At 40.6% G+C, this 27,948-nt stretch overlaps 1 protein-coding gene across 1 annotated transcript; it reads left to right on the top strand.

The window, feature by feature from the left end:
• The first annotated feature begins 73 nt into the window (after positions 1–73).
• On the top strand, positions 74–27,948 carry HAO1 (hydroxyacid oxidase 1). Its single transcript, XM_084515343.1, has 8 exons — positions 74–217; positions 8,856–9,007; positions 19,970–20,225; positions 22,678–22,853; positions 23,577–23,668; positions 26,529–26,687; positions 26,962–27,031; positions 27,429–27,948. The coding sequence occupies exons 1-8, from the start codon at positions 81–83 to the stop codon at positions 27,497–27,499; spliced, it is 1,113 nt and encodes a 370-aa protein (XP_084371469.1). The 5' UTR covers positions 74–80; the 3' UTR covers positions 27,500–27,948.

The raw sequence follows: 27,948 nt of genomic DNA, 5'->3' as shown, positions 1-27,948 counted from the left end.
CACATTAATGATTTACAGACAGAAATACGGAGTTTAAAAGTGGAAAGTAGGATTAAAGTTATCCTGTGAGATCTGCAAGCATGTCTGGAAAGCCAGTTTGTATTTCGGATTTTGAAGATTACGCTAAAAAATTTCTCCCCAAATCAGTGTATGATTATTACCGATCTGGAGCAGATGACCAGGAGACATTAGCAGATAACGTGGCAGCATTCTCAAGGTAGGAGGATAATTTAAGGTTGTAGAGTGCGTAAGTTATGTTATTAGGAGATGTAGTGCAATATTCTTTTTGTGTCAACAAAACTTACTTTTTCTGAAACTTCTTTATTTTTCGACTCAAAAAATTCCTTCTCAGAACATCTGTCTCTCTCCTTTCTTTTTCTTTACCTAACATTTTCTATCAAAAAGCAGTCCTAAAAATGCACTAGCATGATCTAACTTTACCTGCATTTTGTTTCTTTTATTTCAGGAAACAAACTTTCCAGGTGTAACCAACATTTCATAAGCTGATGGAAGTGTAGCTTCTACATTTTAAGCTATTATACAGGCAACACATTCTTGTGTTATTGTACTTTTTAGGTCCTGAGTCAGTTTTAACACAACTGTACCTCCTAAACTGAGTTATTTTTGTGGCCTTCCCTGGTAAGTCTGTGCAATACTGCTAAACTGCAGCTTCCTACCCTAGCAGTGTGCTCTGGAGAAAGCTCTGAAAGCCAGTGCTCAGCACTGTGTGGCTGCTGTGTGACTGACTGTTCAGGAGATTTCCAACAAAAGGTCAGCACTTCACCATGAAATATTGTAAATGATAGGTACTATTGTAAACCAGTTTTGACTTGCAGACCATAGCTCTGGGCTCCTGTTGTCAATACCTCAAATCACTCAACCCTTTGTCCCAGAAGTGCGAGGTCAGCACAGAGTAAAGCAACATTTCCTGTCAGATTCAGCGGAGGAGTGTCAAAACTCCTGTCAAATCACTTTGTGTTATGTTGGCTCCCCGTTCCCTGAATCTGTGCTGCAGCTCTGCTACCAGAGCATCATCCCTAGCAGAGCAGAAAGGAGAGAACGTGGCCAGCAGGCTGATCACCTCATCCTGGTTGAGCCCAGTCAAACTATTTAAACATGCAGGTGTTAACTTCCCTTTCCTTCTGTTACTCTCTGGTGCAGACATCTAACTCTCCTGTGCCCTTCTTTTGCTAATCTCTTAAGGCTTTGTCTTTAATCCTGCTGTGTCTAACAAACCATAACTATTTTTCCCAATTTATCTTTAATCTTTCTCCCTCCCTACTTTGATTTTCTTTCACAAATGTCACCCATCCTGGCAGCATGGCTAATAGTTTCTGCCTTGAGCTCAAACAAAAATGTCAAATGTGGACAGATGTTACATGCTGCATTGCAGGACTGGTCAGGATCACTCTGCATTTTTTTTTTTCTTTTAACATCAGAATAGGGTCGAAATTTAAAGTTGGCACTAATGAAGAGTCACTGAGTGAGCTCAGTTTAATCTCAAGTGGTGTGGATGTTCCCATGCCTGTAGAGAAATTTACTGGGCTGGATTCTCACATCCTTATGGGGTATGGCTCAATTCACCACAGTACCTTCATCTCACAGCACCTGCCACTAGCTGGACTTCAAATCATTTTACGGGGTGGTAGGTATTGTTTGCCTTATGCCTTTGAAATGAAATATCAGCGAAGGGTTAGAGGAAGGGCAGGTATTCGTTTCAGTGCTATCTTCTAGGCAGCTTGCTGGGTTAGGACCTGCACACTCAGGGGGAGCTGGGTGCCTGAAAGGAAACCCACGGCACCAGGGGACTGAGCAGAGTGGCCACCAAGCTAACTGGTCCCAGGTGTCTGAAGTTAAGGAAATGCTGCAATGGAGTTCTCATCTCTTTCTGAGCTTATTGCAGTCTGTAATCTCCTGGGAGATGAAAATGTTTCTGTTGACAAAGGAAAGGGCTGTGTGGGAACACTTCTGGATTCTGGAATGAGTTAAAAATGGATCAACAGGTTTGAAGGTACAAGTCTTTTAAATTCAGGCTCATTTGTAGTTAAATAGTTGCCTGTAGCTTCTTGTATATCCAGATTTAAGTGATTTATACAGATATACACAGAAAGCTTGTGGCAGAGCAGAATGTTAATGCTGTAGAGCAGCAATCCTAGTTACTGCTCCTGTTGCTTTTCCACAGGCTGTGAGCAATTCAACTGGAAATCTCATGCAACTTTCTTAAGATCCAAGAAAACTTGGTAATTCATCTGGTGGCATTTCAAAAGTCAGCTCTAATGCTAGGGACATACATAGAAAAGCTTCACAGTGTCAGAAGAAAACCACTAACCTACACTGTGACTGGTTATTCCGGACCTTCCATCTCTATGCAGAAGCCCCCATTATCGACTGAAATCTTCTTGTGCTTGGTGGTGTTCATACACAAATGAAATGACTGCTCCAAGGAGCAAATAGAAGCAAGAAAGGGTGTAATGCTTCTTCATTTAATGTTTCCAGATGCCTTATAAAGGTTATTTACCCTAATAAGAACAAAATAAAATGTTAAGAATAGCACATTCAGAAGAAGCGATCAGAGGTAATAAACTATAAGGGTAGTGTGTGTATTTTTTATTTATTTTTTTAACTACTGACTACTAGAGCTAATCATGGTTATAATCACGGTTACACCATGAATCATAGATCTAATCTGTATGGAAACTAGCTAACAAAAAATGAGTATGTCAAGTTGCCATCTTGGTATTAGTGGGGCTAGATATTAGTGATGAGAGCAGCTTTGCTCTGAAGTTTCCCACTGCAGGAGCAGACTCCTCTCATACAGGCCTCCTTGCATCAGCCTGGTCACCTGTTGGATTCACCTCTTTCCTGCAATCTTTCAGTGTATTTTCAGCCTCCAGTTTTAGGCATTCAAAAACTGCAGAGCTCACAGGGAGGCTGTGACTGAGGGTGGTATTAATTAGAAGTGCCTTGAACAGCCTGAGGCAGTGTAACTTTGCCAGATCTTGGTGTGACTGAAATGCCCGTGTACTGGCTTCCTCCTCCTCAACAGTAAAGTTACAAGCGGGGGTGGTTTTGGAGGTGGAAGCTGTTTCTGTCTTTGCTCTCCCTTCATTTGCCTGAGTATTAGATGATCCTATTCCAGCAGTTGCTCTAGACCATTTAAATGTCTTCCAAAAGGCAGTTAAAAAAATCCAAATGACTGACAAATGGGATTTGTTTTATTAAATCATCAAACAGAATTTATAAACAGCCAAAAAGAGATGGCATGGGCCAGAAATATTGAAGTCAGAACTATGCTTGTTACCTTCCCTTCACTTCCCCCCTCTCTCTGTATAGACCTAAGCACAGACAAGCGCAGTGATGTGCTGAAGGCCACATAGTAACAGAGTGGGAGAGCTGGGATCAGAGTCCAAAACCCAGTCACTGTTGTAAGACACACTGTCCACTGGTTTCTGATGAGCTGTGCCAGTGCTGCAGTTTTCCTCTATGAAAAGGCAACATAACTGAAGTCACCTGCCAGATGGTCCTTAGTCTTTGTTAAAGTGAATCCTGAACCCTCCCTTCTTTAATGGGATGGTGGACCTCTGTGGAAGCACATTCAGCACAGTGCTCCATGGGGTGGATCTCGATAGCTGCAGCAGTCCCTACCTGTGGGGTCCCTCAGCAGCTACGTGACAGTGGATTTGTGTGTTCTTAGCACATGGGATGCTGTGGTTAATGATTTTAGACCATGTGTAATGGCTTCCTTGCGGCACATCTAGAGATGTGAAACTTCATATAAACACTTGAGGTTATCTAGTTTTTAAGACTAATTTCAGCATGAGCAACTTCAAAAACCTTTGTTTTTAATATGGTGCTTCTGTGAGAGAAGCATGATCTAACCATTATGGATGCAGGGCTGCTACTCACTCTGGATTCAGTCCCTGAGTTGCATAGTCTTTGTCTTAAACACGTTATTGGTTATCTCCCTACTCCTGAGTGCAGATCGTAGGTAAATATAAAGTAAGATGGACTTTACACCCACAAAGATCACAGAGTCAGATGACTGAAAGAAGTACAAAGAGCTTTACTTCCATTGACCAGAGAAATCTCATTTTGATTTCTACTGTCAAAAGTTTAGTAAATACCATTTCAGGACACAGGGTTCGGTCTGTTTAAAGATGTTTATGGTATTTAAATATTTATAGGTATCTATATAAATATTTGTATTCAAATGGAAAAGAAAAAAGCATGAAATTGGACCAAAAGTGTGAATTCTTAGCTAGTATTTTTGTAATGCATGGTGCAAGATTGTTAAGGTGAGACAGAATGATAGGACACTTTCTATCTGGAATAAAAAATCAGTCAAGTTTGTGAGCTCTTAATGTTTTTGGCAACTTAGTGGTTGCATTTACAATGGAAATAGATTATTATTAAGAAGTGATCTAGCAAATGAATGGCTGTTGATAAATAATTCAGTACCTTTGGAACGGTCTATGCAACTTTTGGAACAGCACAATTCATATCCATTTGATAAAATCACATGTCCTGGCCTCTTGACAACACAGGAACTTAAAGTAGTTTGGACTTGTAATTAGATACTGGAGCATAAAATGCCCCCAGAAGACCAAGGTTTCAGATGAAGACAACACTAGGTGCAGTCATTCTGCTCTAGTTTCCAGTTTATCTGAGATTTGATGTTGGACTGAAGAACTGGTGCTTGCATTTCAACATCAGCATTTTCCTGCTAAGGCCAGATAATTCTTTATTCAGTTTCCAAATGAAGTGGAAATGGTACTTGCATAAGTGAGGCATTAAGGCCAGAGACAATCATTTAAGGTGTCAGAGCATACGTTATTCCCTATGGCATCTGACTTTATTCACCTTGCATTTGTTCTGTGTCTGGAAACACTGTATGTCCTTCCAACACTGTGCTGTCTGGTGATTAAATTCACACTCAAGTTGTCAAGAAAGCAACAGGCCTGAATAAAGAATAGATTTTATGACAAGGCAAGGCTTGGTTGGGTGCCTTTGGCTTGATGGCACTCAAGAAATCAATCTAAAATCACCTCTTTCTGCATTTTAATGAGGGTAGAAGTATGTGTGTTTAGGAATACATTTCTGATAATCTGCTGTGACACGTTTTGCCACTGACTTCCCAGTGGCATTTGAAGATGATGCATTTTGTTGTCATGTACCAGGAGCTTGTTTATCAGTGACAGCACTGATGTATATTTTCTGTAAATGTACCATCATCTTGTAGCTAGGTATTAAGGGCATTAAAATGATTGGGCACATGCTTTTTTTGACCAATATTTAAATTAAGGCTGAGAATGTGATTGGGGTCAAACAAACATGTCAAGTTGCAGGGAGAGGAAAAGAAAGGAATGCTTGTAATAACAGGTTGGTTATGTTCCTGCAGCGTCTTTCACCTCAGATTCAGCGTGCTCTGAAAAGAATTGTTGTGTGGATGGTGAGACATCCTGGTAGAGAAAATGTATTTTTCACAAGCAAAAGCAGCTGTTGCTTGGCCTTGTGCAGCCATGGTACGTGCCCCTTGTGATGGGAAGTAGAGGCAGTAGGGGAGGTTAAGGTTATCAAAGAGGGTTGGAGCTGGGATGGGGCCTTTGCCTGAACACTGTGTCCTTTCCCAAGCACACTGCTAGTGATGCAGTGTGAAGGGATTATTTAGTATGAATTCAGAAGAGAAATGAGAACAGCTGCTTGAAAAATGTGCTAGATTTTGAAAATTTCAGCAGTTTTTCAAAGCTGAAAAAGAGTGAAAAATGAGTGCTCTCCTCTTTATCTTACTCATTTGAAGAATAATTTACATTTTGAAATTTCTGAACAGGGAGGGAAAAGGGAAAGCCCATTAATCCCCCTTCACTTTCATCCTTCTTTCAAAACAGCTTTCAGCTGAAGTTGTCTGAATTGGGAGAGCTCACTACCTTCCCCACTGCAGCACTTTCCAGCCACCAGCTGGTAGGAAAGATGCAGCAACTTGTAATTAGTGATTATAACATGCAAGTGTGGGCCTTGTTTAAAAAGGTGTGGGTGACAAGATAAATAACAAATGTACAAGGTCTTTACAAAATACCTTGCAAATGCTTTTGCTCAAAGAATTGGAGGAAGCATGTCTTGTGTGGCAGTCTAACAAAAGTGTGCTCTGGTTACTGGGAAATAATGCTCTTGGTTTATCCTTACTGCTGTTAAGGGTATATCCCTATGGATTGTCCAGAAAATACCTAATTTCAGTTGTTTGGTAAAGGCACAGCTGAAAAAAAATCCATGTTTGATAAAACCTGTTGCTGCTTTTGTAAAGAGCGTATTAGTAAGATAATGATCCCTTTGGTGGTGTTTGTGGGACCCAGTAAGTGCTCAGTTATGAGTGTTGATTTGATGCTGGTCTAGAATGTGTGACCTAATAAGATGCAAGGAAAGAAGAAGCCACAAAATCAATCAGGAGAAATATTTATGTTTAAATTCTGGGGCTAATAAATCTGATGGCCCCAAAAAGCTTGTGGACAGAATTATTTGATGGTACATAAAGGTGAGTCGGAAGGAAAGCATTTATCGCTCCTTATAACACTGTCATTTTTCTTGTATACTCTGCTGGGGGTAGATAGGGAATTTTTGCTCTTTCTGCTTCTTTTCTGAGCTAAAAGAACTAAAGAGATTGGGTTCTTCAGGACTGACACTCAAATGTGTGCTTTGCTTGCACCAGGTAAAAAAAATCCTACAGGTCAGGGACAGCTGAGAACTAGGTGGCTGGAAAAGGGTAAGTTATTTCACATCCTTATGCTTTTGAGTTAGTCTGTAAACTTGAGCAAAATTATTAATGAATTTGTATTTGCTGGGAAAAGATGCCTTGAAGCTGGGAGAAAGCCTTTGGAATGAAGATTAGGAAGAAGGAGGAAAAAAGTCATGTTTTCTTTGTCCCACCCTCAGCCTGTCCTCCCCTAAAAAATAACAATCTGACACAGAAGCATGAAAACAAGTCCGAGGAGACATACTTACAGTGTGTGTCTTGGCATTGAATAATACAGCTGACTCCCACAACTGCATCTCTTCTTCCAAGCATCATAACCGTCCTTCTCCTCCCTGGGGAGCACGTTCTGGAGAACGAGCGTGGCCCGGTGCTCTACAGCATAAGAAATTCGGGTCTCACCCTGGCTATGTCTCAGGCTTCGTATGGAAATGAAAATTGATCTTCCTATAAAATGAAAAGACTTTTTTGTTTCTTTTTCTTCCTTCCTTCCTTCCCAACCACCCCCAACCTGCAGCTTAGTATGCAAGCTCAAGCTGACCGCTACTCAGAGTCAGAGCACGGTCTGAAGATAACTGGCTCTGGTTGCTCTCTTCATGCTAATAATAACAGTATCCATCTCCCTCAGGCATTCTAGTGCTGAGCAGGTAGTCAGGTTGAGCAGTACTAGAGATTAAGCTTTTAATTATTTTCTTTAATTAAAAATTCAATAGCAATCATCTAAAAGTGCGGTCTTTCAGAGGGAAGGATGCATTAGTAAGACATTGACGCAGAGCCTATTACTGCTCGCAGGGAACGTTGGGACCTTGCTCAGAGCACACCCCTGAGAGCCAGCACCTGCTGATGCACACCCTCTTGTGGCTTGTGCTAACAGCGGCTGCACCATGACATTTCGTGGTTGATGAGAAAAAGCCCACTTTCACGTGTACCCCCATGAATCCACCACGTTAAGATAGGTTTGGGTACTGCCAGTGCTGTCTAGTTGACCCTGTGACAGGGTTCCTTGGCTTGTTGCGCCCTCATTTGGGAGCGGGAAGGAGGAGATAAATTTTTGTGTCCAAACCTGTGATGTCCAGCCTGATTGCATCTTCGGGTGTGTTGTGGGCGTTTTAGTTCTCTTTTGGAGTCAGCTTCCACTTGTACCCAAGCTCAAGGAGAATGAAGCCCTGGGTTGGTGTGGTTTCTGGTGGAGGCGCTGGAAGCAAAGCAAGGTCAGGAAGAGTTGAGCAGATTCAGGGCCAAGTCATTCAAGGACTAGATTGTAATTTAGTCTCTTGGGAAAGTAATTGTGCTACTTGGTCTTTTCCTGTACCAAATTACAGTGGCTGCATTTGGTCTTTTCCTGGAAATCTCAAGTCTTTGCGGTATGATGGGCTGCTCCTGGGGCTGCAGTTACTTTTCAGCTCAGCATGTGATGCACAGCAGCCTGTGTCTGCTGGGGTTGGGGCTTCTCCAGACCTAGCGGCTCTCAAAAGGTGTCAGCAAAGATATAACGCAGTGAATGTCCGTGCCCCTCTGAGCTGAGACAAGCCAAGGCAGTGATCCTGCTCACCTGTTTTCCACTGGAAGAAGTGTGGCAGCTCATTTTTCTCAATGCAAAGACCCAGAGCACAGGGACAAGAAGGGGTGAGAATGCTAGCCAGGCTCATTTTATACAAAAATCCTGTATCCTTTGGCTCCCTGGCCCATCAAACAAGCAACCAAGGGAGCTGAGAGGGTGACTAATTTCTTCTGTTCCTGCACACCTTCTGTCATCCAGCTCCGTCCCAAGGTTTTCTGGGAAGCAGGGATTCACTAAATGTTCTTTTACAGCTCCCATCTTTTCTTTCAAATGATACCAGCCAACTGTTTTCAAAGGATCTTTGCCTCTTTCACTCTCTATTGATTTTGGTCCTTTCTTGCCTGCTTCTTCCTTGCTTTGTACGTTTTGCAGGTTCTCTACAGCTCCAGGTCGCACAATGTTCTGCTCTAGCAATCCCCTCCCTGGAGCCTTGTTGCAGCATCCTCCCCTCCATTTTTCACTAGTTTTCTCTTGACAACAGGAAAATCTGCTCTTGGACATTAGGAACTATAATTCCAGTGATGCAGGTATTTTATTCTATTTATTTGTCAGATGGAAGCTGTACCCCCGGGTGCTCAGGGATGTGTCTGTAATGGACCTGTCAACTTCAGTCTTAGGGCAGAAAATCAGCATGCCCATCTGTGTCGGAGCAACTGCTATGCAGCGCATGGCTCACCCTGATGGAGAGATGGCTACTGCTAAAGGTAAACCGTGCAGCATCCCTGCAGTCCTCTTATCTCTGAATAAACAAACAAACAAACCAAAAAATGGTGGGAAGCGAGCAGGTGGGCGCTTGTTTCTGTGTCTTCAGATGGAAAAGGTAGGTGCCCAGGACATCAGAACAGGAGGTGGCTTTGATCCGGATCCCGGACTTCAGGCATACACAGGCTTTGCCCAAACATCTTCAACAGTGGTTGCAGTCTGACACATCAGAATGGTAGTACTTAATTCTCAAGGGTGAAAATGGAGGGGAAAGAATTACTATTAGCTTTAGTCCATGTCACAACAAATTTAGTCACAACAAATACAGATTAATGTGGAGAACTGGACATGGGTGACGCAAAGTGCAGCAGGTTGTGTGACCCAACTGGAAGAGGCCAACGAGAACATCTGATGTCCCTCTGTGGGTGAGCTGGAGCTGTGTGATGGCTCCAGGATTCCTCTCTTCAGCCCTCTGTCTGTTGTAACTGTCTTCTGTTAAAGATTGTGTCTTTCTGGAGAACCAGCAGAAATATTTTTGTGATCCTCTGTAATAAAAATGCATCCCTAGCTTTTTAGGGCTACAAAAGACTACAGTATTTAACTAGTATGACTGCATTATGTTAGCCCTGCAACTGCTGGCAGGTTGTTTTTGTACCACTTTGGCAGCAACTTTTTAGGAAAGCCATTTGGTCTTGTTTTGGGAATAAAGTGGTAGAAAAATCACCATTTTTTTTAAAAAAATATTTTTTAAAGAGAAATGGCAATTAAAATAAATAAATAAATAAAAGCTGCCTCTTTCTGGCTTGAATTTGCAAGCTGTGGATACTTTTTGCTTGGCTGAACAGTCACCTGGTGCCAGAAATCTCCCCTTGGTGTCCTCCTTGCCCACTCCACCAGAGCATCTGTCATGGTGTGAGTGACTTGCTTTCTCCTAACTATGGATGTTTCACAGGCCTGCAGGAATCCTTAATATCATTTGTCATCAAAATAAAAATAGAAAACATCTGTATATTTATATATTCTATAAATGTAAATGTGTATATATTTTCATGACAAGATAGGCTTCCTTTCACAAGTCTGTTAATGAACACCAGTGGTCATCCATGTCTTTGCCTCAGAAGCCCTTGCCTATGTTAAGACTTTTTGCTTCAAACATGGCATTTTTTTTTAGGACATCCCAGGCAAGAAAAGGGCTCCTCCAAGCTAGATGATATGCAAAGAGGTTGCTGTTGTGGAGCCGGCAGCCTTAAAGTTTGTGAGAAATGGGGTATTAAACAGAATTCAAATGTGAAAATTTCTCACTCCTTTAATCCAAGTTGCAGAATGGCACAATCTCAGAAGAAGCCACATGGTGTGCCTGCTGCATACAAAAAGCATCAGGGTGTGCGTTTCAATGCCCCAATGCTGGTAGAATGAAAACGGTTACAGAACAGAAGTAGTCCTGTGCATGGATGAGCTATTAATTTAACAGCAATTCCATGACCAATACAGCAAATGCTAGTGTGAAGTGAGTCTGATTATATGCCCTGCAGTGACAGCTGGTCTTGATTCTTGTTAAAATGCGGCATTGCTGGGAGATTCGCTGTGATGAGCTGCAACACTTCAGTATTGTTACCCAAGGCTTCCAGCAAACTCAGCCTTGTTGTGAGGCTTAGACTTTGCTTCTCAACAAGGAGCAATCTGAGTTTTCCTTTCTGTCAAAGGAGGCTTTTTAAAATTTATAGTATATTTGGGGATTATTTATTTATTTATTTATTTATTTTCTAAGAGATTGATTAAGAAGCCAGATAGTATGCGTATTGTATGTGCAGGCACGTTCCACACGATGGAGCTCGAATACCTTGAACTGGTTGGAGAAGCTGCGTCCTGTCAGCTGCGTTAGTGCTGTCCTGGCCTTTGGCAATGCTTGTGAATTATTTCTGGCCCAGGTTATGCTGGGAGGAAACTCTGAAGCATAATACTGTTAAGTGCAAACACATTAATGCAATGTTAAGAGTGAGATTAGAAATATACAAAACCCAAGATTTTTCTTAACAAAAATATCCACCACTACTATGGCCTGGCCACATTTTATATCATAAATCTAAAGCTGCATATAGAGTTGAGTGATAAAATAAGGCTAACTACTAGGGCTGAGTTATGGTTGTGGTAGATAACTTAATTTTGGAATTTCCTGACTCTTTTGCACTTAGTTTCAAACTGTAACATGATTATTGCATTTAATATTCCTGGATTTTCAAGCTAGGGGAGAGCTTAGTGTACTGGCAACGGTCTGAAAATGTGGTCAAATAAACATATCCGTGGGAGTTGATAAATTTTTCATCACTTTAAGGACAGTGTAATTAAAATCACACCCTCTGTATTGCATTAGCATTTCTTGTAGAAAAAGTCCTCAGTTTTGTGCTCTGTTAGAGGTGGAGCAGGGCAATCGGTGCCAAGCTTTTGGTTTGACCTTATAAGATGACAGGGATTAGCTGTAAAGTACACGTTTGGCTTAAAGCTTCCCTTAAATTTGGGACATTTGGGATCAAGGGTTTTGTTACATCCAACTTCTCTTAAACTTAGTGATACCTCAGAAATACAAGTGGCCAGGCTGTTGGTTGCTTTAAATCCACTTTTGTTTCAGCTGCACTGGTTTATGCAAGGCAAGAAAGTCTGATCCATAGTCTCATGGCTTTTTCTGAAAGCACCATGTACTTGTAAGCTTGAATTTTGGCTCAGGTGTATAGGAAACAATGCATACAGCTGTTGTGATGGTCCTTACAAAGCACAGCGTGGTCTGAGCCTAGTCCCCTCCTGGCTTGAGTAGCTGTAGGACCAGGCATCATGCATCCTGACTTTCACTGGGGGGCACAGCAGCTGCCCAGAGGAGCGCCCACAGTGCACGTGTGTGCGTGTGCCTGGGCACTACCCTGCAGGTGCCAAAAGAAATGCAGCTGCCAGGTTGGGATTGAACCTCAGGACATGATCTTGGATTCGCGTCATCTTCACCTACAGAACAGGGTGGTGCAGGTAGAAATAGCAAATTTTTTTTTTTTTTTTCCCTTATGTTTTTGTATTTCATCAGCAATGTCTAGTCCTACCAGTGACTTCCCTTAAGCAACAGCATTGTGCTTTGATCTGCTCTGCTCTTCCAGTGTGTTTGCCCGCAGGCTGCTGCATAAATGTCCTCTCTGGGGAGAAGGGCATCGATGTCATGCTGTCTCTCATTAGGTAAAGCTTCCTTTGCAGACCCCTTGCTTCAGGCAGGAGTTGTGTTTTGGGGAGCTGCTGTTTCTCTTTGAGGGAGGCTGCTCCACAAATGACCGCACTGGTGTAAAGGAGCATGTGTCTGACTTAAAATAGGACAAAGTCTGGCCACTTGCCTTAAACACACCTTCATCAACAATTCAGTTTCATTAGTAAAGGTTAATTTTTGGGGAAAAAAAAATGTTGAATTGTGATATTAAAAGTTCCTGATGGTAGGCAATTGAACACAATGTTTGTAAGTTACTCCAAAAGTTAACTCCACTCTGAACAGCATAAGCTGTAATTGCGGTCAAAACTTGTATAGCTTCAAATTCCAGAGGTTCGATTTTGTTATACTAGACTTTATATATATAGTCCATACAGGCTGCAATAAGTTTGCTCGTCAGTTTTCTTTGATATATCTAAAAGGACATGGAGTCCTTCCTTATTGAGTGCTTTCTCATACTTTAAACAATTTCATGGACCTGGCAGAAGTTTTTTTTTTTTCTTCTTCAGGGCTTTCTTCAAGTATATTCCCTAGCATTTTTGTTGTAGTTCATCTGTGGCAATTTTTCAAATACAGGATTTTCCTTTTCAGTAGAAACTGAAAAATTGGGAGGAAAATTGTTTTGGATTAACTGAAACGTTTAATTTGATCCAAAAGGCAATGTTTTATTTCACTTTCCTACTAGCTAATTCTTTTAACCATAGCTCACTTTTGAAACAAAAGTGTTAGCTCAGAAGAAAACATTTCCATTTTGAAAATATCAATGCATGACATTTTGACTTTGGTGAATTTTTCTTGTCCTTCCCACTCCAATTTCAGCTTCTTTAAAAAATATTTGCCAAATTCAATGAATAATCTTAGCCACCATTAAAGAGCAAAGGGCTGTTCTCTAAACACTTTACAGCAGAATTTTTCCATTTTTTTCCCCTGTTTGTCCATTGGAAGATTCACTGTTCCTCAATGCAAATATATTCATTTCCATCCTGCCTTCATGCTGTACTTGCAAACCAAAGTGATCCCCATGTTTTCTGTCTGTACTCACCCATGAGTACAGTAGCACTCATGGTCCTGTAAATAGGACCCACCTTTAAGTACATTGAAACAAAATCTTGTGCATTATCCAGCTGCTTAGCAAGAAATAGCAAATTTTTTGAAATCTCACTTGATCATGAGCAGATATGTAGCATTATTTTATCAAGATTTCTATTGTTATATAGTGATGCTAATTGCATAACGCTGTCTTAATTCTTACTGACTGATTACCTCGTATTCTGTTGGTTTAGCCCGTAAGTGGTACTGCAGTACCTGACTTTTCTTAGATTTACTGAAAATTGGGCTGAACAGCTTACTTGTTTTCTTGGCTGGATCTTTCAAAAAATTTGAATGCTAGTTGTTTAGATCTGATGATTTTATGTTTACTCTGCAATTGCTCTCAAACAGCTTTCTGAGTTACTGCTGACTCAAGAAGGATTTCACCATCACCTGTGATGCATCTGCACAGTCTGCTTTGCCAAATAGAGAAGAGGAATACTGGCTGAAAAGTTTTTTTTCCCACCTGTTTACTTACTGTCAGCTCTATCATTTTCACCTAGACTGGGATCAATACCTTTGCTCCCTTGGCTCTTAACAGGCTTCTGAAACACTTTTTGTTTCTTTAATGCTGCTGAACATCTGAATTCAGGTTTCTTGTGCTCATCTGATGTTCCCATGACTGAGCGAAGTATTTTGTGATCTGCTGTTTTTTGTGCTCAGTCCCATGGTGACAACAGCAGGACTTTGCACCCATCTCTCACTTGCTACTTATATGATCTAATAAAATAAATTTCAGGGTATGGCTACTACACAGAGTCATTGAAAGGAAAATATTCATGTGGGACAACACGGGACCTAATCCTGACTCCCCCAGAGATGTGTATGGCCAGGGGACTTAATGGTGCAACTATATACAGGTGCTCTGGCATGACAGCCCTTCAGACCTGGCAGTGTGTTTCCCTGCTGCCTTCCTGCCCAGCTGACAAAATGTTGTGTCAACAAGCTGTCGGCCCAACTTGCACAGAGAGTTTTGAAAGGGGTAAGTGAGGTAAGTCTGGGCAGGGGATTTCTCAGCCAAGTGTGTTTCGTCAAGAGAGCAATGTTAAGTACTTTAAACAACTCTGTTTCTTAGGAGATGCAACTCAAAGAACATAGCTACTTCTCTTGAGAAATACCACTGTGCCAAAAGGACACCATGTTGATCCCAAACTTGTCCTTTGGCCCCGAACATGGGGACAGTGGATTCAGGGAAAAGTGACCACAGTGGGGCTTTTTGACCAACATGCCTCTGAGATGCCCCTAAAAGGCAAACAGTGGGAACGTGCAGAGCAAGAGAAAAATAGCGAGATTTACCCTTTCCATACAAGGAAGGTAACCCTGACAAAACAAGAAAAGTTAAACTGGGACCTTCTTCAGTGCTCTCCACTGAGGTACGTTGCCTTTGGGTTGCCCACAGGAATAAACTCCATACCTTTTCAGTATCAGTTAATGTAGTGATATCCCATCAGAGTTAGGAAGGAGACATGGTTTAAAGATGAAAAAAGGGCTGAGAATCATTATTATAGAATTACAGGATAGTTTGGATTGGAAGGGACCTTAAAGACCATCTAATTCCAACCCCCCTGCTGTGGGCAGGGATGCTTTGCACTAGACCAGGTTGCCCAAAGCCCCATCCAACCTGGCCTTGAATGCTTCCAGGGATGGGGCATCCACAACTTCCATGGGCCACCTGTTCCAGTGTCCCACCATCATTGCTCTGTTCTCCTGTGGACTTCACAAGTAGGTCCTGTCCCATGATCAGCCTTGATTCGTTGCTACGTAAAATAGTTTAGTTGAATTCCCCAAGAAAGGAGACAGTCTTGTTTTGTTTGCATTTATCTTTCTTAATGAAAATAAATGTCCTTGTATCTCAGTTCAGGTGTTTCCAGTGGCTCAGGACAGGTGGGAATGGGGCTGAGGCACCTGTGCCCATGCAAAGCAGCTGTGGAGCGAAGTCTGTGGAGGTCCTCTTTCTTAAGCACCCCATCATATCCCAATTAGAGGTGCATTTGGCCTTGAACTAAGGTGGAGTACAAAGAACTTAAAGCTTTATCGTCCTGATCCTGAAAGCTCCCCCTAGCCTCCTGTGTGTGCCTAATGCCATGCTTTCTGCTCTGCCACTGACCTCAGTGGGAACCTGCAGTGTGTACAGAGGTAAATGTATGCTTTGGGCAATGCTCAGGATTTGGGTTTAAAAGATGACCTTAAAAAAAAAAAAAAAAAAAAAAAAAAAAAAAAAAGGTGGTCTGAAATGGCATGAGGAAAGGCTGGTTTAAAAAAATCTGATGTTTAAACTCTGGCAAATGTCACATGTTGCTGCAAGTTTCCCGTGGGAATACGGATCTAGGACTGACTTGTAATAGTAAATTAAAGTATTTGCAGCACCCCTAAATTGAAATGTAAAATATAGTTGTTAGAGGAAATGAACTGCTTCTGTTTTCTTCAACTGCAGTTATGCATGTAAGAAGAAGTATATTTTGGCAAATCCTGATTTGAGGTAGGGAAAAAAAATAGCAATACTCTGAGACTATGTATCATATTTTTGAAAGCCTACAAAATTGTCAAAACCTTAAAAATGATCGAGGTAAAAACATAGGTCAACTAAAACCAAAACCTGGAATCTCCAAAACTTTGAAAAATGTTGTGTGCATAGGCTTTGAATTTGACTGTGAAAATAACAGAATCACAGAATCCTTCAGGTTGGAAGAGACCTCCGAGATCACCTAGTCCAACCTCTGACCTAACACTAACAAGTTCTCCACTAAACCATGTCACTGAGCTCTACATCTAAACATCTTTTAAAGACCTCCAGGGATGCCCAAAATATATGTGTTGAGCTGGTGCTTTAGCAGAGAGTGGTTAACTATAAAAGTAGAATGAGAGAGGAATTTTGTGAGTACACTCTTATGAAAACTCCATAGCCTAATTTGGGATAGTTGAACTTTGATTTTTATCAAAAATCTAATCTTAAATAAGATGAAAGTGTTACCTTCTCTATTGCCACATATCCCAGTAAGTTGAAAGGATATTTTTTGTGTGTGTGTGTTTAAAATGTTATTTTGTGTTTAAAATCTTCTATTCAGTGAATATACTGTGTGGTTTCTATTTCCATTTCTGCTTTTGCAATTGTTCTTGTGTCCTTAGGGCTGTATATATTCAGAATAAAAGTAAGAATAGAAATAAATGGATACCTACAGACAAATTGAACCATAACATTTACATTTTTCCCTTATCTGATCTGAGAGTTTTGCAATTGCTGGGTTAGTAACCCCTCCCTCTCATTCATGAACTCATATTTGACAGAGCAAAAGGAATGCTGCTCCCTTGTTTCTTAGCATCACTTAATGGACTTGATTGAGTAAATCACTTATAATGGGATTTGTGACAAACCACCACAGCTGATCTGAGCAAGATTTTAGGCATTCAGTAGGTTCTAAGATGTGCAGAAGGATTTTTTTTATTATTGTTATTTTTATTAGTGACTAGTGTGAGCTAGGCCTGGAATTTTAAATCAGTCAATTGTTTTCTTTTACTCCTCTGAATCAGATTTTATTTTGAGTCAGTTAATATTTATACCTTATTTCAGTTCAGATTTTTGTTCCTGTATCTTGTAGTAAAGCAAACACAGCAGCAGCAAGAATAATTGAACATGACTTTAAAATTGCAGTGATTGAAGTGGAGGGCTGTGGTGTGATGCAACTCACCTGCCTTTAATCATTTACGTGTGATCTATCCACTGGAGGCTGCCTTTACAGACAATGAGGAGAATTATACCCTGTAACTATTTCACTTCACTTACTTCAAATGGAGTCTAGGAGACTATCCCATATGCACATGCTTGTATTTGCTCAGATACATCAATCTTAATAAATTAGGCAACAGATGCATTTCCAATCTGATTGACAATGGAATACTATAAAACAATTGACCTGTGAGGATTATTCAGCAAAGACTTCAACAATTTGACCCACTTAGCCTTTTGATTAAGTTGCAGCCTGATTGCAAACGATTGGTGAAGAAAATACAACCCAAATCGGTGGTTTCTAATGCACCTTTTCTTTGGGTAGCCAGAGGGTGAAAAACATTACCTTACCTCAGGTTCCTGTTAGGGCAGCACAGATGCATCTGTATTGTTTTGTGTTATATGCTGTCTCTTGTGATGTATACCTTTTTTCTTTTTGGGAGTAGAAGGTGAATTTAAGTGGGCAGCACTTTCTGAAGCTTGTTAGATGTTTCTTTAAGCTGCTCCTTAAAATCTGTTGATTCTGCAGTTTGCAGCTCTTCATGAGGTAGCAAAACCTGCAAGAAAAAAGGCATGGGTATTTTCACTGATTGAAAGCTGCCTTGTGGCTGTATCCAATTTGTTTGAAAAAGCTGTTCATAAGCTTCAACCCTGAGACTTGTAATCCTTATTTAATAAAATGCTGTCATAAAGACCACTTCTTAATGCCTTCATGGCTGGAGATGAGGTTTTGAAACAGAGGTCCATTTACATTAAAAAAAAAAAAAAAAAAAAAAAGTGTGCTGTGGTAGACCAAGAAAAATAGGCTTTATATAATATTTGAGTTTTACAGTGTTATTTCCTTTATTTTACTTTAAGTGATAGATTACTTCTAAAAGAATAAGTCATATATTCATAAAAATGTAGTTGTATGAGGTTAGCTGGTTTGCAGTGCAGCCCAGTTTGGAAATCACCCTGTGGAGGTAGCTGGCACAGAGCCTTGAGCTGCCTGACCCCATCTAGGATTGTTTGGTGATGTTTGACCATGGGGCTGCCCACACCTCAGGAGTGATTTCACTGTAAAGTTATTGAAGGTGAAGGAGGGAAGTGCAAATAATATTTGCTATGAACTCCCCTCCCTTTGGCCTCTGTGCAGTTTTTTTGGACACCACTTGTCTGTTGTACCTGCACATCTTCTTTTTCTCCTTTAGGGACTCCTGGATGGGGACTGCCACTTGGGGTGTTTCTCTCACATTCAGCAAGACCAGATTTTTATTTTTAGTGTTATTACTTTTCCAGTAGAGTGAAGCTTTATGTGCAGGACCAGGTGATGGATGTTGAGACCCACTCCTTTAGGTCATGAGATAGGATGCAAAGATGTCAGAGAAAACACTAGTGGAGGTTCCCCCTCAAATCTTTAAATGCCCACCGAAAAAAGCCTGTAGAGGCATTGAATCTAAGCATCACGTTGGCTCTGATCTTTGGGTGAGAGTGTTCATAACATTAGCTTTGTAGTCTTAGTTTACCACCACTCTTCTGAAGGTTTGGAGCTGGATAGAAGCCCTGTTCAAAGATTAGTTGGAACAAGCTCACCTCTCAGTTTATCAGTTGGAGAAAATGTGATTAGCTACCTAGTCTGTTATTGGCTGAGATTGGCTGAGATGTATTACAGCACCCTTTTTCTTAAGTTCATAAACATTTGTACTGTGTACCTACATATGTTTATTCAGCTTGCACTATTTTACAAGCAAATACTTCACAAACTGATGTTTTTTTCTGTTTGCACGAAATGGTAAATGAATAGCAGAATGATGATTTAACATTTTGCATAATACAATATCAAATGACAATCTAAAAATGCAGGCGGGGAGGAAATAAAATTCGTTCATGCATTGCATGCAAGAAACTGAAATGTTCCCCTGTGAAACCAACCATCCTTACAGCTCAATATTAATTCATATGAGAGGGACAATGCACTTTAGCTGGTGCTTTTGGCTTACATCTGTGGAAAGTTCTTCTGTGGAAAATAAGAAGCCCTCAATCTTGAGGCCAGTAGCTACCTTTTTATAATCAACAAGAGCTATAAAAACAGCAACACTTGCTAGGCAGGAGATCTTGGACCAAACAGGGATCACATCTGTGTAATAAGGTTGCCTGCTGGACTGTGTCCTTTCTCTCTTCTGTTATTATGCCCTGAAACACCCTGTAGGGATGAAAACAGGCACTTGCTCAGAAAAGTCCTAGGAGACACCTTTATTAAAAGTGCTTCATGCTAGCGAACATCTTGAAGGGGGGAGAAAGTAGTCAAAGTGCTATGATAAAAACTTGGAAAAGTAGCAAGTGCTCGAGGGGGCACATGTGGCAGTGGCAAGGAGGACCAAAGAGCACTGTTGACAATGATAGTTCTAAAATGCCAATCTGCAGCAATGTGGCAGCATTCCAAAAGCTGGAAATATGATTTTTTTTTTTTTTTTTTTTTTTTTTTTTTGGGGGGGGTGATCATTTAAGACTGTGTGTATGCAAGTATGCCCTTAAATGTGTGCTAAAATTTCTTGACAAGTGTTAGCCAGACTCTAGGGGCTTACAGACAGACCCCCCATAGGATGAAGAATTAGTAATGTGGGATTAGGCTCATTCTGATTATAATGTCTTTTATTTCCAGTATTAGAACAGGAATCATCCCAAGCATGCACACAGCAGTTGCCAGAAATTGGCCAATGAACACAGAGAATAAGCCAGAGAGCTCTCACAGCAGCCCACTGCTGTTAGTAACTGCTAACTATTAACATAGCATGCACTGAAAGACTAAAAGCACATTCACGCTGAAGAAAGGCAGTGTGGAAGCACATGCACTGACTCTCTTATGAACCAAGTGCTCCTGTTTAGAGGAGCCTCTGTGTTTGGGGCAGTCTTGAACATGACGTTGTGTTCCTCCAGCCTGCCAGGCCATGGGGACAGGAATGATGCTGAGCTCCTGGGCGACCTCTTCCATCGAAGAAGTTGCTGAAGCAGCTCCTGACAGCCTTCGCTGGCTGCAGCTTTACGTGTACAAGGACCGGGAGGTTACCAAATCCCTAGTGAAGCGTGCGGAGAGAGCAGGTTACAAAGGGATCTTCGTGACGGTGGACACGCCGTTTCTCGGCAGGCGCATCGATGATGTGCGAAACAAGTTCCAGCTTCCTCCCCACCTCAGGTAGGTGCCTGCCGGTGGGACGTGGGATGAGCATATGAGTTGGTACGCTGTACAGACCCTGACTAATACTTGCTGAAGTGCTGGCAAAGTGGTAGCAGCCAAAGATTGGCTGGAAGGGTAAAGAATGAATGGGATGTGCAGGACTTGGGTTTGCAGCAAAACAGAGCTAAAAATCTTGCCAGAATCTCGTACTTACAAGGTCCTGATACTGCCCACAGTATCAGGACATATTTTAAGAGTACTGTGTTTGCCCTTACTCAGAACCTGGAAATGAAAACAAAATTGAAATTAAAAAGAAGAAAAAAAATGTATTTTGAAGCATTGACTTGAGTTCTGAGTGAAAGTTAGTTTTGAATACTACTAATGTATCTGAAGTGCTCTTCCAATGTCTCCTACAACTGTTACGTTATGTATGTACATGTATGTACCATATGTAACATGAACATACCAAGAAATAAAAAATCACATCCTGAGGTTCTTCATTTTCATAACACTCATTTCAAAGGTAAGCTATGGGACTGCACAATAAATCTGATTGTTCGCCTTGGAGGTATAAAGCTCCAGAACATGGGCTGTCAGATCCCCTCCCTATATTCCAGTCCTTGAAGCTAACACGTGAGATAGCAAAGACTGACAGAACAGCCTTAACTTTGCCTCTGATTTCTATATTAAAGTACAACCTTATCTGAAAAGCACCAGAAGACACAAAAATCCCTGACAAACCTGACACTAAAATGTAGTACGCTGGCATGCATATGCCCCACGTATTAATCCTGTTATAGATCCGTGATTGACAAAGCTTTGTTGATACACACTGACATTTTACCCAAGGAGAAGGTATTTTTAAGAGCTTTTTTTAGGGGTAGTATCATTTTAAGGCCTGGGGTTAAAGATAAACAGTTTTTGATTGAGAGTCAAATAACCCAAGAAATATTTGAGACAAGCAATAGAGCATTTCTGAAACACTTTGACCCCACCTGACCCACCAGTAACAAGGTTTTGTTTGATTGAACCATATGAAATAATATGAAGTTGAAGTAATTTTTAAAGGTTAAAATTCGTTCAGATTTCAGAATGACTCTCAGTGTTTTGTTGCAGAGTTGGTGGTGAAATTCTCTAGTGTGGGGCTCTGCTTAGTTATGTGATAACTTTTTCTTGGCTTCAGATTTTCAACAAAGTTTCAAAGCAACAACAAGGTGCCATTGTGCTCAGAAATGTATGTAAGGCAACATTCATTCAAGTGTTGATCTGTATTCCACGGTCCAAGAAAAACAACAGTTATTTATATAATCTTATCCATGGTTCTGTTTTTCTCTGGGTACCCCACCCTTCACAAACCAACAGCTGAAAAGCTGAATCTTGCTGAGAGCCTGCTCCTTTCTCATTTTCTTCTTTGCTTGGAGCTGAACAGAAAACCCATGTGAAATGTTGCTTGTTACAGGCATGAAATCAGCAGTGAAACTAGCCAGTTTCCGTGCAAAAATAGTGTGTGTTCCCAAAATGTGGAATATGAGTATAAAATAGCACAACGTGGAATGACACGCAATTTCCAGAGAACAGAGCAATCAGCCTGGTGTGGAACAGAGGTGTCCTTGGTGGTACTGGTGTCACTGATGGTGGTTTGGTGTTTGTGAGCGCTCAGGCACTCAATTTCTCTATGCACCCTCATTTCTTCCTCTCCTGCTTTGTCTAGTAAGACTGAACTCTGATGCCAGGGGCTGATACTTGCCATTTAATTCCTACAACTGATTAGATAATAATAGCTAATAATAGCTAAATAATAGCTAAAGTTTTCATGTAAGCTTTGTTCCCGTATGTTTTACAAGCAAATATACCAAAAAAAAAAAAAAAAAAAAAAAAAAAAAAAAAAAGATGAATTGATGAATTGTACACAAGAGGAACTGTCTGGATGTTGGTCTTGTCAGCCAGATGAAAATTCTGGTTTCTTTGCAAGGCTTCATGCAGTTCCATCTAATTCATGGAATTTAGGAAAATTTCCTTTCCTTTTTCTGCTCTACCATCTACATGTTGCCCTGTTTCCTTCAGTGCTTGAATCCCCTGGATTGGGGTGGGGGAGAAGTGGCAGGAAAATACTTGCTATGTGAAAACTAAGGGCACTTCTGCTACAGATACGGGTAAGGAGAGGTGCACTTCTTGATGGCTGTGGGTCTTGGATTATGTTATGAAAGATCGATGTTCCCTTGGGATATGTAGCCTTTGCTGCTCAAGAATCTGAATGGCCCACAGTCTGATGCATTTATCCTCACAGTGCCCCTGGAGATGCTGGGAATCTCCATATGGTGGGAAACTGAGGCCAAAGGAGTGGCTAAGGGTTGTGCCCTATGTTGCACGTGAGGTCTATGGCAGGATAGATGGTTGGGCCGGTACTAATATTTTTATGACTCCAGTGAATATTTCTCAGACTATTTTTCTGTGCTTTTTGTCATTTTAGATTAAAAAATTTTACAAGCAACAACTTGGCGTTCTCCTCAGGAAAAGACTTTGGAGAAAACAGTGGACTGGCTGTCTATGTAGCCGAGGCGATTGATTCAAGTGTTAAATGGGAGGACATCAAGTGGCTTCGAGGGCTGACCTCACTGCCCATCGTCATGAAAGGAATCCTCAGGGGTGTGTAGTTCCACTGCTTCCTATGAAGCAGGCAAGGCGCTCTCTTGCATAAGGTCAAAGAAGGGGGTTTTGCATTTTGCTGGTTGAAGGTACAGGTCAAGGTTTGTGGTTTATCAGGCCTGAATAATAAGAATTAATAATAATTCTATTTAAGTTCACAGGTTGGTATAACATCAGTTGTATCGGAAATCACATAGTCAGGAAGATCAAACATTGTACTTGTAAACCCTCACTCTAACCTGAGTTGTGTGCTACTTAAAGGAAAGCTGGATTTCTGTTCTGTCAAAAGAGCACTGATGATGGTAAAATAGCTTCATTTACTATGGATTATTACTGCAATCTTATTGATAACTATGGCATTGAGAAAATCATTTAGCAGAAGAATTGTAGGGAGTCCTCCAGGACAGAGAAAAGAGAATAAAAAGACTGGCCATCAAAATGGCTGTTAAGCCAAAATGACAAAATATTCTGCTCCAGGATTTCAAGTGACATTTCTAGTGTTTTTTTTTTTTTTTTTTTTCGTAAAGACAAAACTGTTATTCTGTGTTGAGATGAGCATTTGGAAGGATGAAGCCCTAAGTGGTTTCCCAGCATCTTGCAATTTTTATTTATTTATTTATTTATTTTGAGCTGATGCCATAATTTCCCTCATGATGTTGCACTCCCAGTTTTGGAAAGGAGTATTTTCTTATTATTTTTTATTTATTTATTTTTTTTTTTCAGCTGATGATGCTAAAGAAGCTGTAAAGCTTGGGGTAAATGGTATCCTGGTGTCAAATCATGGAGCACGACAGCTTGATGGAGTCCCCGCAACTGTAAGTACTGGTGCCAGTATGCAACAAGTCCTCTCTGTCTTCGGCTTCTTGTTTTCTTCTGCTGAATACATGGTAGCTGGAGGAAAAAAAACTGTAAGTATATCTGTCTAATGCCTTAACCTATGAGCCTGTCTCCCTCTCTTTCCTTCTCTTTAGTATGTCACAGCATACTTTGAGTTAGAATCAGCCTCTCCTTTGTCAGATCAATTGAAAAATCCCTGGAGGGTTTACGTGTGACTTTCTTCAAGCTACCTGGGTACCCTTTCCTGGCTGCAGTAGCCAGCATGGGAATCCAGAGGAGCGATTTCAGATAGCATATTACCGGCAGTTACACTGTTAGAAATTAGGATTATTTTTTTTTTCTACTCTTGTCTTTTATGTCTTCCTCATTCCTTTAGAAACCCTTTGTTGCAGTTTGTAGATCATCAAAGATTGCACTAAAGATGCTATCCCCTTTTAATATTCTCTGGAGACTTCTGAAAAATTTAGTTAACAGAACAACTAAAGACAGAAGGAAACTCCCCTTTTCTCCTTTCAAACTTTTTCACCTTTCAAAAAGGTACAGCGTGGTTAAATTAAATGTTTTTTCCTTCTTCCTTTTCCTTGCTATGCTACCCTGTACATCTTCCAAAGGTAAAAAGGGATTTGAGAAGTTCTCAATTGACAAAAATGAAAGAAGTAAAGGAGCATGAAAAGGGTTGTGTTCAGGCTGAAGGAAAACCCCCAGAATTCCAATCATCACTCATCATGCTTCATTTGGTGTGAGAAAGCTGCACAAGTAAAGAGAGAATGAATGGGAGGAGAATCAAAGCCCAGATGTGACTGTTTCAGGATTCCTAATGTGCCCTTGATGAAAAACCTCCTGTTTTCCATGAGGATTTTCTGGAGGGAGAAGATAAGCCCTTTTCCATTGCAGAATGTTTTGTATGTGAAGTTTTAGCCGTTCAGCCCTGCAGGCCCACTAGTGTCCCCCCCTTCTTGCCCTGAAACATTTCTACTTTTCTCCTTGGGGGCAGCTGAGGATTTCCCCAGTTGATTTCATTCACCAGCTGATCCTTCAGAGGTCTTCACTTGGACCCATTGATTACCTGTCTTTTCAGAGGGTGGGTGCCTAATGCTTAATAAATTTATCTTCTTTAACTTCTGTCTTCTTGTCACCTTTTAAGAATGTATGCCTCAGTTTTACCGAGCGTATTGGAAAAATCTTGGGCAAGTCTGTGAGGTAACCCAACAGGAAGAATGTATGAGGATATTGAAAAAAAAAATTGAAAAATGAGAACTCAAGAAACAGAATTATTATTTTTTGCCAAGTAGAACAAATTAAAATTGTGAACCACTTGTTTTGAGTTATTCCTTTGCAACACTGTTCACTGTGCAGATGAGAAAGCACTATCAAAGCTGGCATGTTCACTGGAATTCATCTTACAAAGGACTATTTCACAATGCAGTTTTCATAATGTAAATATCTGTATTGGAATACGCAAAGTGTTTCTGGTTTTGAAACAATTTCATGGTTTTCCAGAATGTGAGCTGAACCCGAGCTGGTTAATATTTCTAGGGTCTAGTTACACATTGAGGAAATCTATGTTTTAATTATTGTTTGCATCATACTTTAGTTATTATAGCACTTTAATGTTGGTACAGTTTGTCAGGATGTAGAAAGTGGTCTCTGTATATGGAAATAGATCCAAAATATGTTTGGCAAGAGAGCAAAACCAAAGGGAGGGGAAAAAATCACAGCAAGTGCCAAACTTCAAGAAAATTTTAATCCAAATCTAAAAACAAACTGTACTTTCAAGTTTTTTCCCTCATCTCCTGGTCATTTTTTATCCATTAGAAAGGAAATGAATTGCATCCGTATTTGAAAGACATGAATTTGTATGCCTTTTGTCTTACTACCACACACTGTTTCCAGTCTCCTTAGTACTTGGCTTCCAGTTCTGTGTCTTTCCTGATATTCATGAAAAGGAACTGTTCAGGCATTATGGGAACAGTTGCTATGTAATGCTTGAGCCTTGAATTCAGGAGGTTCATCTCTTCCTGGGACTTCTTGCATGGTGTTGACATGTTAGTAAATTCCCTGGTTACTTGTCTGTACCTTGGGAACACTAAGCATCCTTTCCCCCTTACCTTTACCACTGGCGTAGGGAGTAAGGGGAAATTGGTAAAAGCAATATACATGTGCAGTAGAAGAAAACATTTTCCACCTTGCTCAAAATTCAGAGAATGCTAGATTTTCCTTATATTAAGAAGCTCCTTCTACAACTATTCCTGTAATCAAGATGCATTTTCAAATGGAAAAACACATTCTTTGTTTTTTCTGTCAACTCTAAGAACAAGTTCCTCATGACACATCTCTTACTCAGTGTCTTTATGTACTATGCCCACTTTTGTGTTCCTTGGTGCTAGCTGGCCCTCATTAAAATTAATAATGACTTCAAGGAAGAAAGTGGAGATGGTTATTTAAAAAGCCAGTGATTCAATTTTATCCCCAGACTACTGAACACTGAAGGTTTGGGGAGGGCAATATCAAGGAGCAGACCTCATCTGTGCCTGGTATTTCTTAAATTCTTCACAAGTATTTCAAACTGGCTTGTGTTGGATACGTGTGATAGGATTAGATGGACATTTTATGTGATCCTGCTGATTCTCATTTTATTTATGTGACTGTCCAAGTAAATTTGACCTTTTTGTGTATCCGCTAACATTCTAAGTCAATTCTGTTTTTGAACACAAAGCTGTATTACTAGTGCATACAATTAAGCAAGCAATTACTCATTTAGCTTTTTCAAGCTTGAATTCCAAAAATAAATTGTGCTGCAGAAGTGGACGAGCTGTATTCCTGGTTTCACTCTTCTAGATTGATGTCTTGCCTGAAATCGTTGAGGCTGTGGAGGGGAAGGTAGAGGTGTTCCTGGACGGTGGTGTAAGAAAAGGCACCGATGTTCTCAAAGCATTAGCCCTGGGTGCCAAAGCTGTATTCATCGGAAGGCCTCTCGTCTGGGGCTTGGTTTATCAAGTAAGTCACAAAAATCTCAAACTTATGTTTTTAGATACCTAGACTAGCTATTCAGGCTTAGTGTATGTGCACGTGTGTATGTGTGCCTGTAGGGGTGTGTGTGAGAGAGGGTTTCTGAATGCATGTGGTTATCCAGATCTTTATAATAATCTAAAACTTTCTATCAAATCCTTAAGAGTCAGGGTTGTCCATGAAATGTTCTTTATATGTTATCTGTATCTACACACGAGCTACATGTACATATAATAGTGCACGTTGTTTCCTAATTGCCTAGGGTGAAGAAGGAGCAAAAGAAGTTCTCCAGATGCTGAAGGAAGAGTTTCGCCTGGCAATGGCCCTGACAGGTGAGACTTGTTTCCTCTCAGTAACAACCACCTCTGTCTCTCATTTCCTCAGAGCTTTCCCTTGCCCTGTGCAAGGTGCTATAGTAACCTACAGAAGGGAGATAGAAATGTTTGCAGTATAAACAGATTAAGCTGCAGAGAGATGAGAAAAGAGACTGCTGTTAACCCTGCCCTATACATTGGGAACTGAGTAGATTAAAGTAAAAACAAGTATAAATGTTTTTGACAAGGAAAGTGATAAATCCATAGAAAAGTAGTGGCAAAAAAAGTCACTAGGGGGTGGTTTTTGTTTGATGATGCAGATAGAAATGCGATAGAAAAAGAAAAAAAAAAAAAAAAAAGCTTAGAATGGGATAGAAAAGTGAGGCTTTTGACCAATATGTAACTTGTCCTCTAGGATGCCGCAGTGTAGAAGAAATTAGCAGGACGCTGATACGAAGACATGACGTATTGCTTTCCAAGATTTAGGTCTGAAGGTGACCATCTTGCCTGTTGCACAGAAAGTATGCCACCAAATAAAAAGCAACTGTTTGCTCTTCGGGCCTCAGGCTGCAGTCCTGACTGAGAAGGGGTCATTTGTAAGACATCACTTGCCGAAGAAAGTACATGAAGCAAATTTTACAGGTGTTTCTGTATTCTGCTAGGCTCTTATGGAAAGCTGCTCTGCTGGTAGTTGTGACTAGAAATCAGTCTTTATACAAGATCGGCACAGAAGCTACAAGGTGTTTCTGCAACAAATGTTAATACTAACTTACAAACCTCCAATAATTTTTTGTTAAAATGAAACTATAAACAGAAATGTTCTGATGGCAAACAGCTGCTAGAATATAGACATTTAAAATGTAAAAGATACTTCTTGCTCACTGTTTAGAGAGCCTACGCTGTAGATCAAAGAGTAAATTTTGCTTTATGAACAA

The sequence above is a fragment of the Aythya ferina genome (assembly GCF_964211825.1).
Source record: "Aythya ferina genome assembly, chromosome: 3".
Lineage (NCBI taxonomy): Eukaryota > Metazoa > Chordata > Aves > Anseriformes > Anatidae > Aythya > Aythya ferina.
This window is presented reverse-complemented; position numbering and strand designations above follow the sequence as displayed.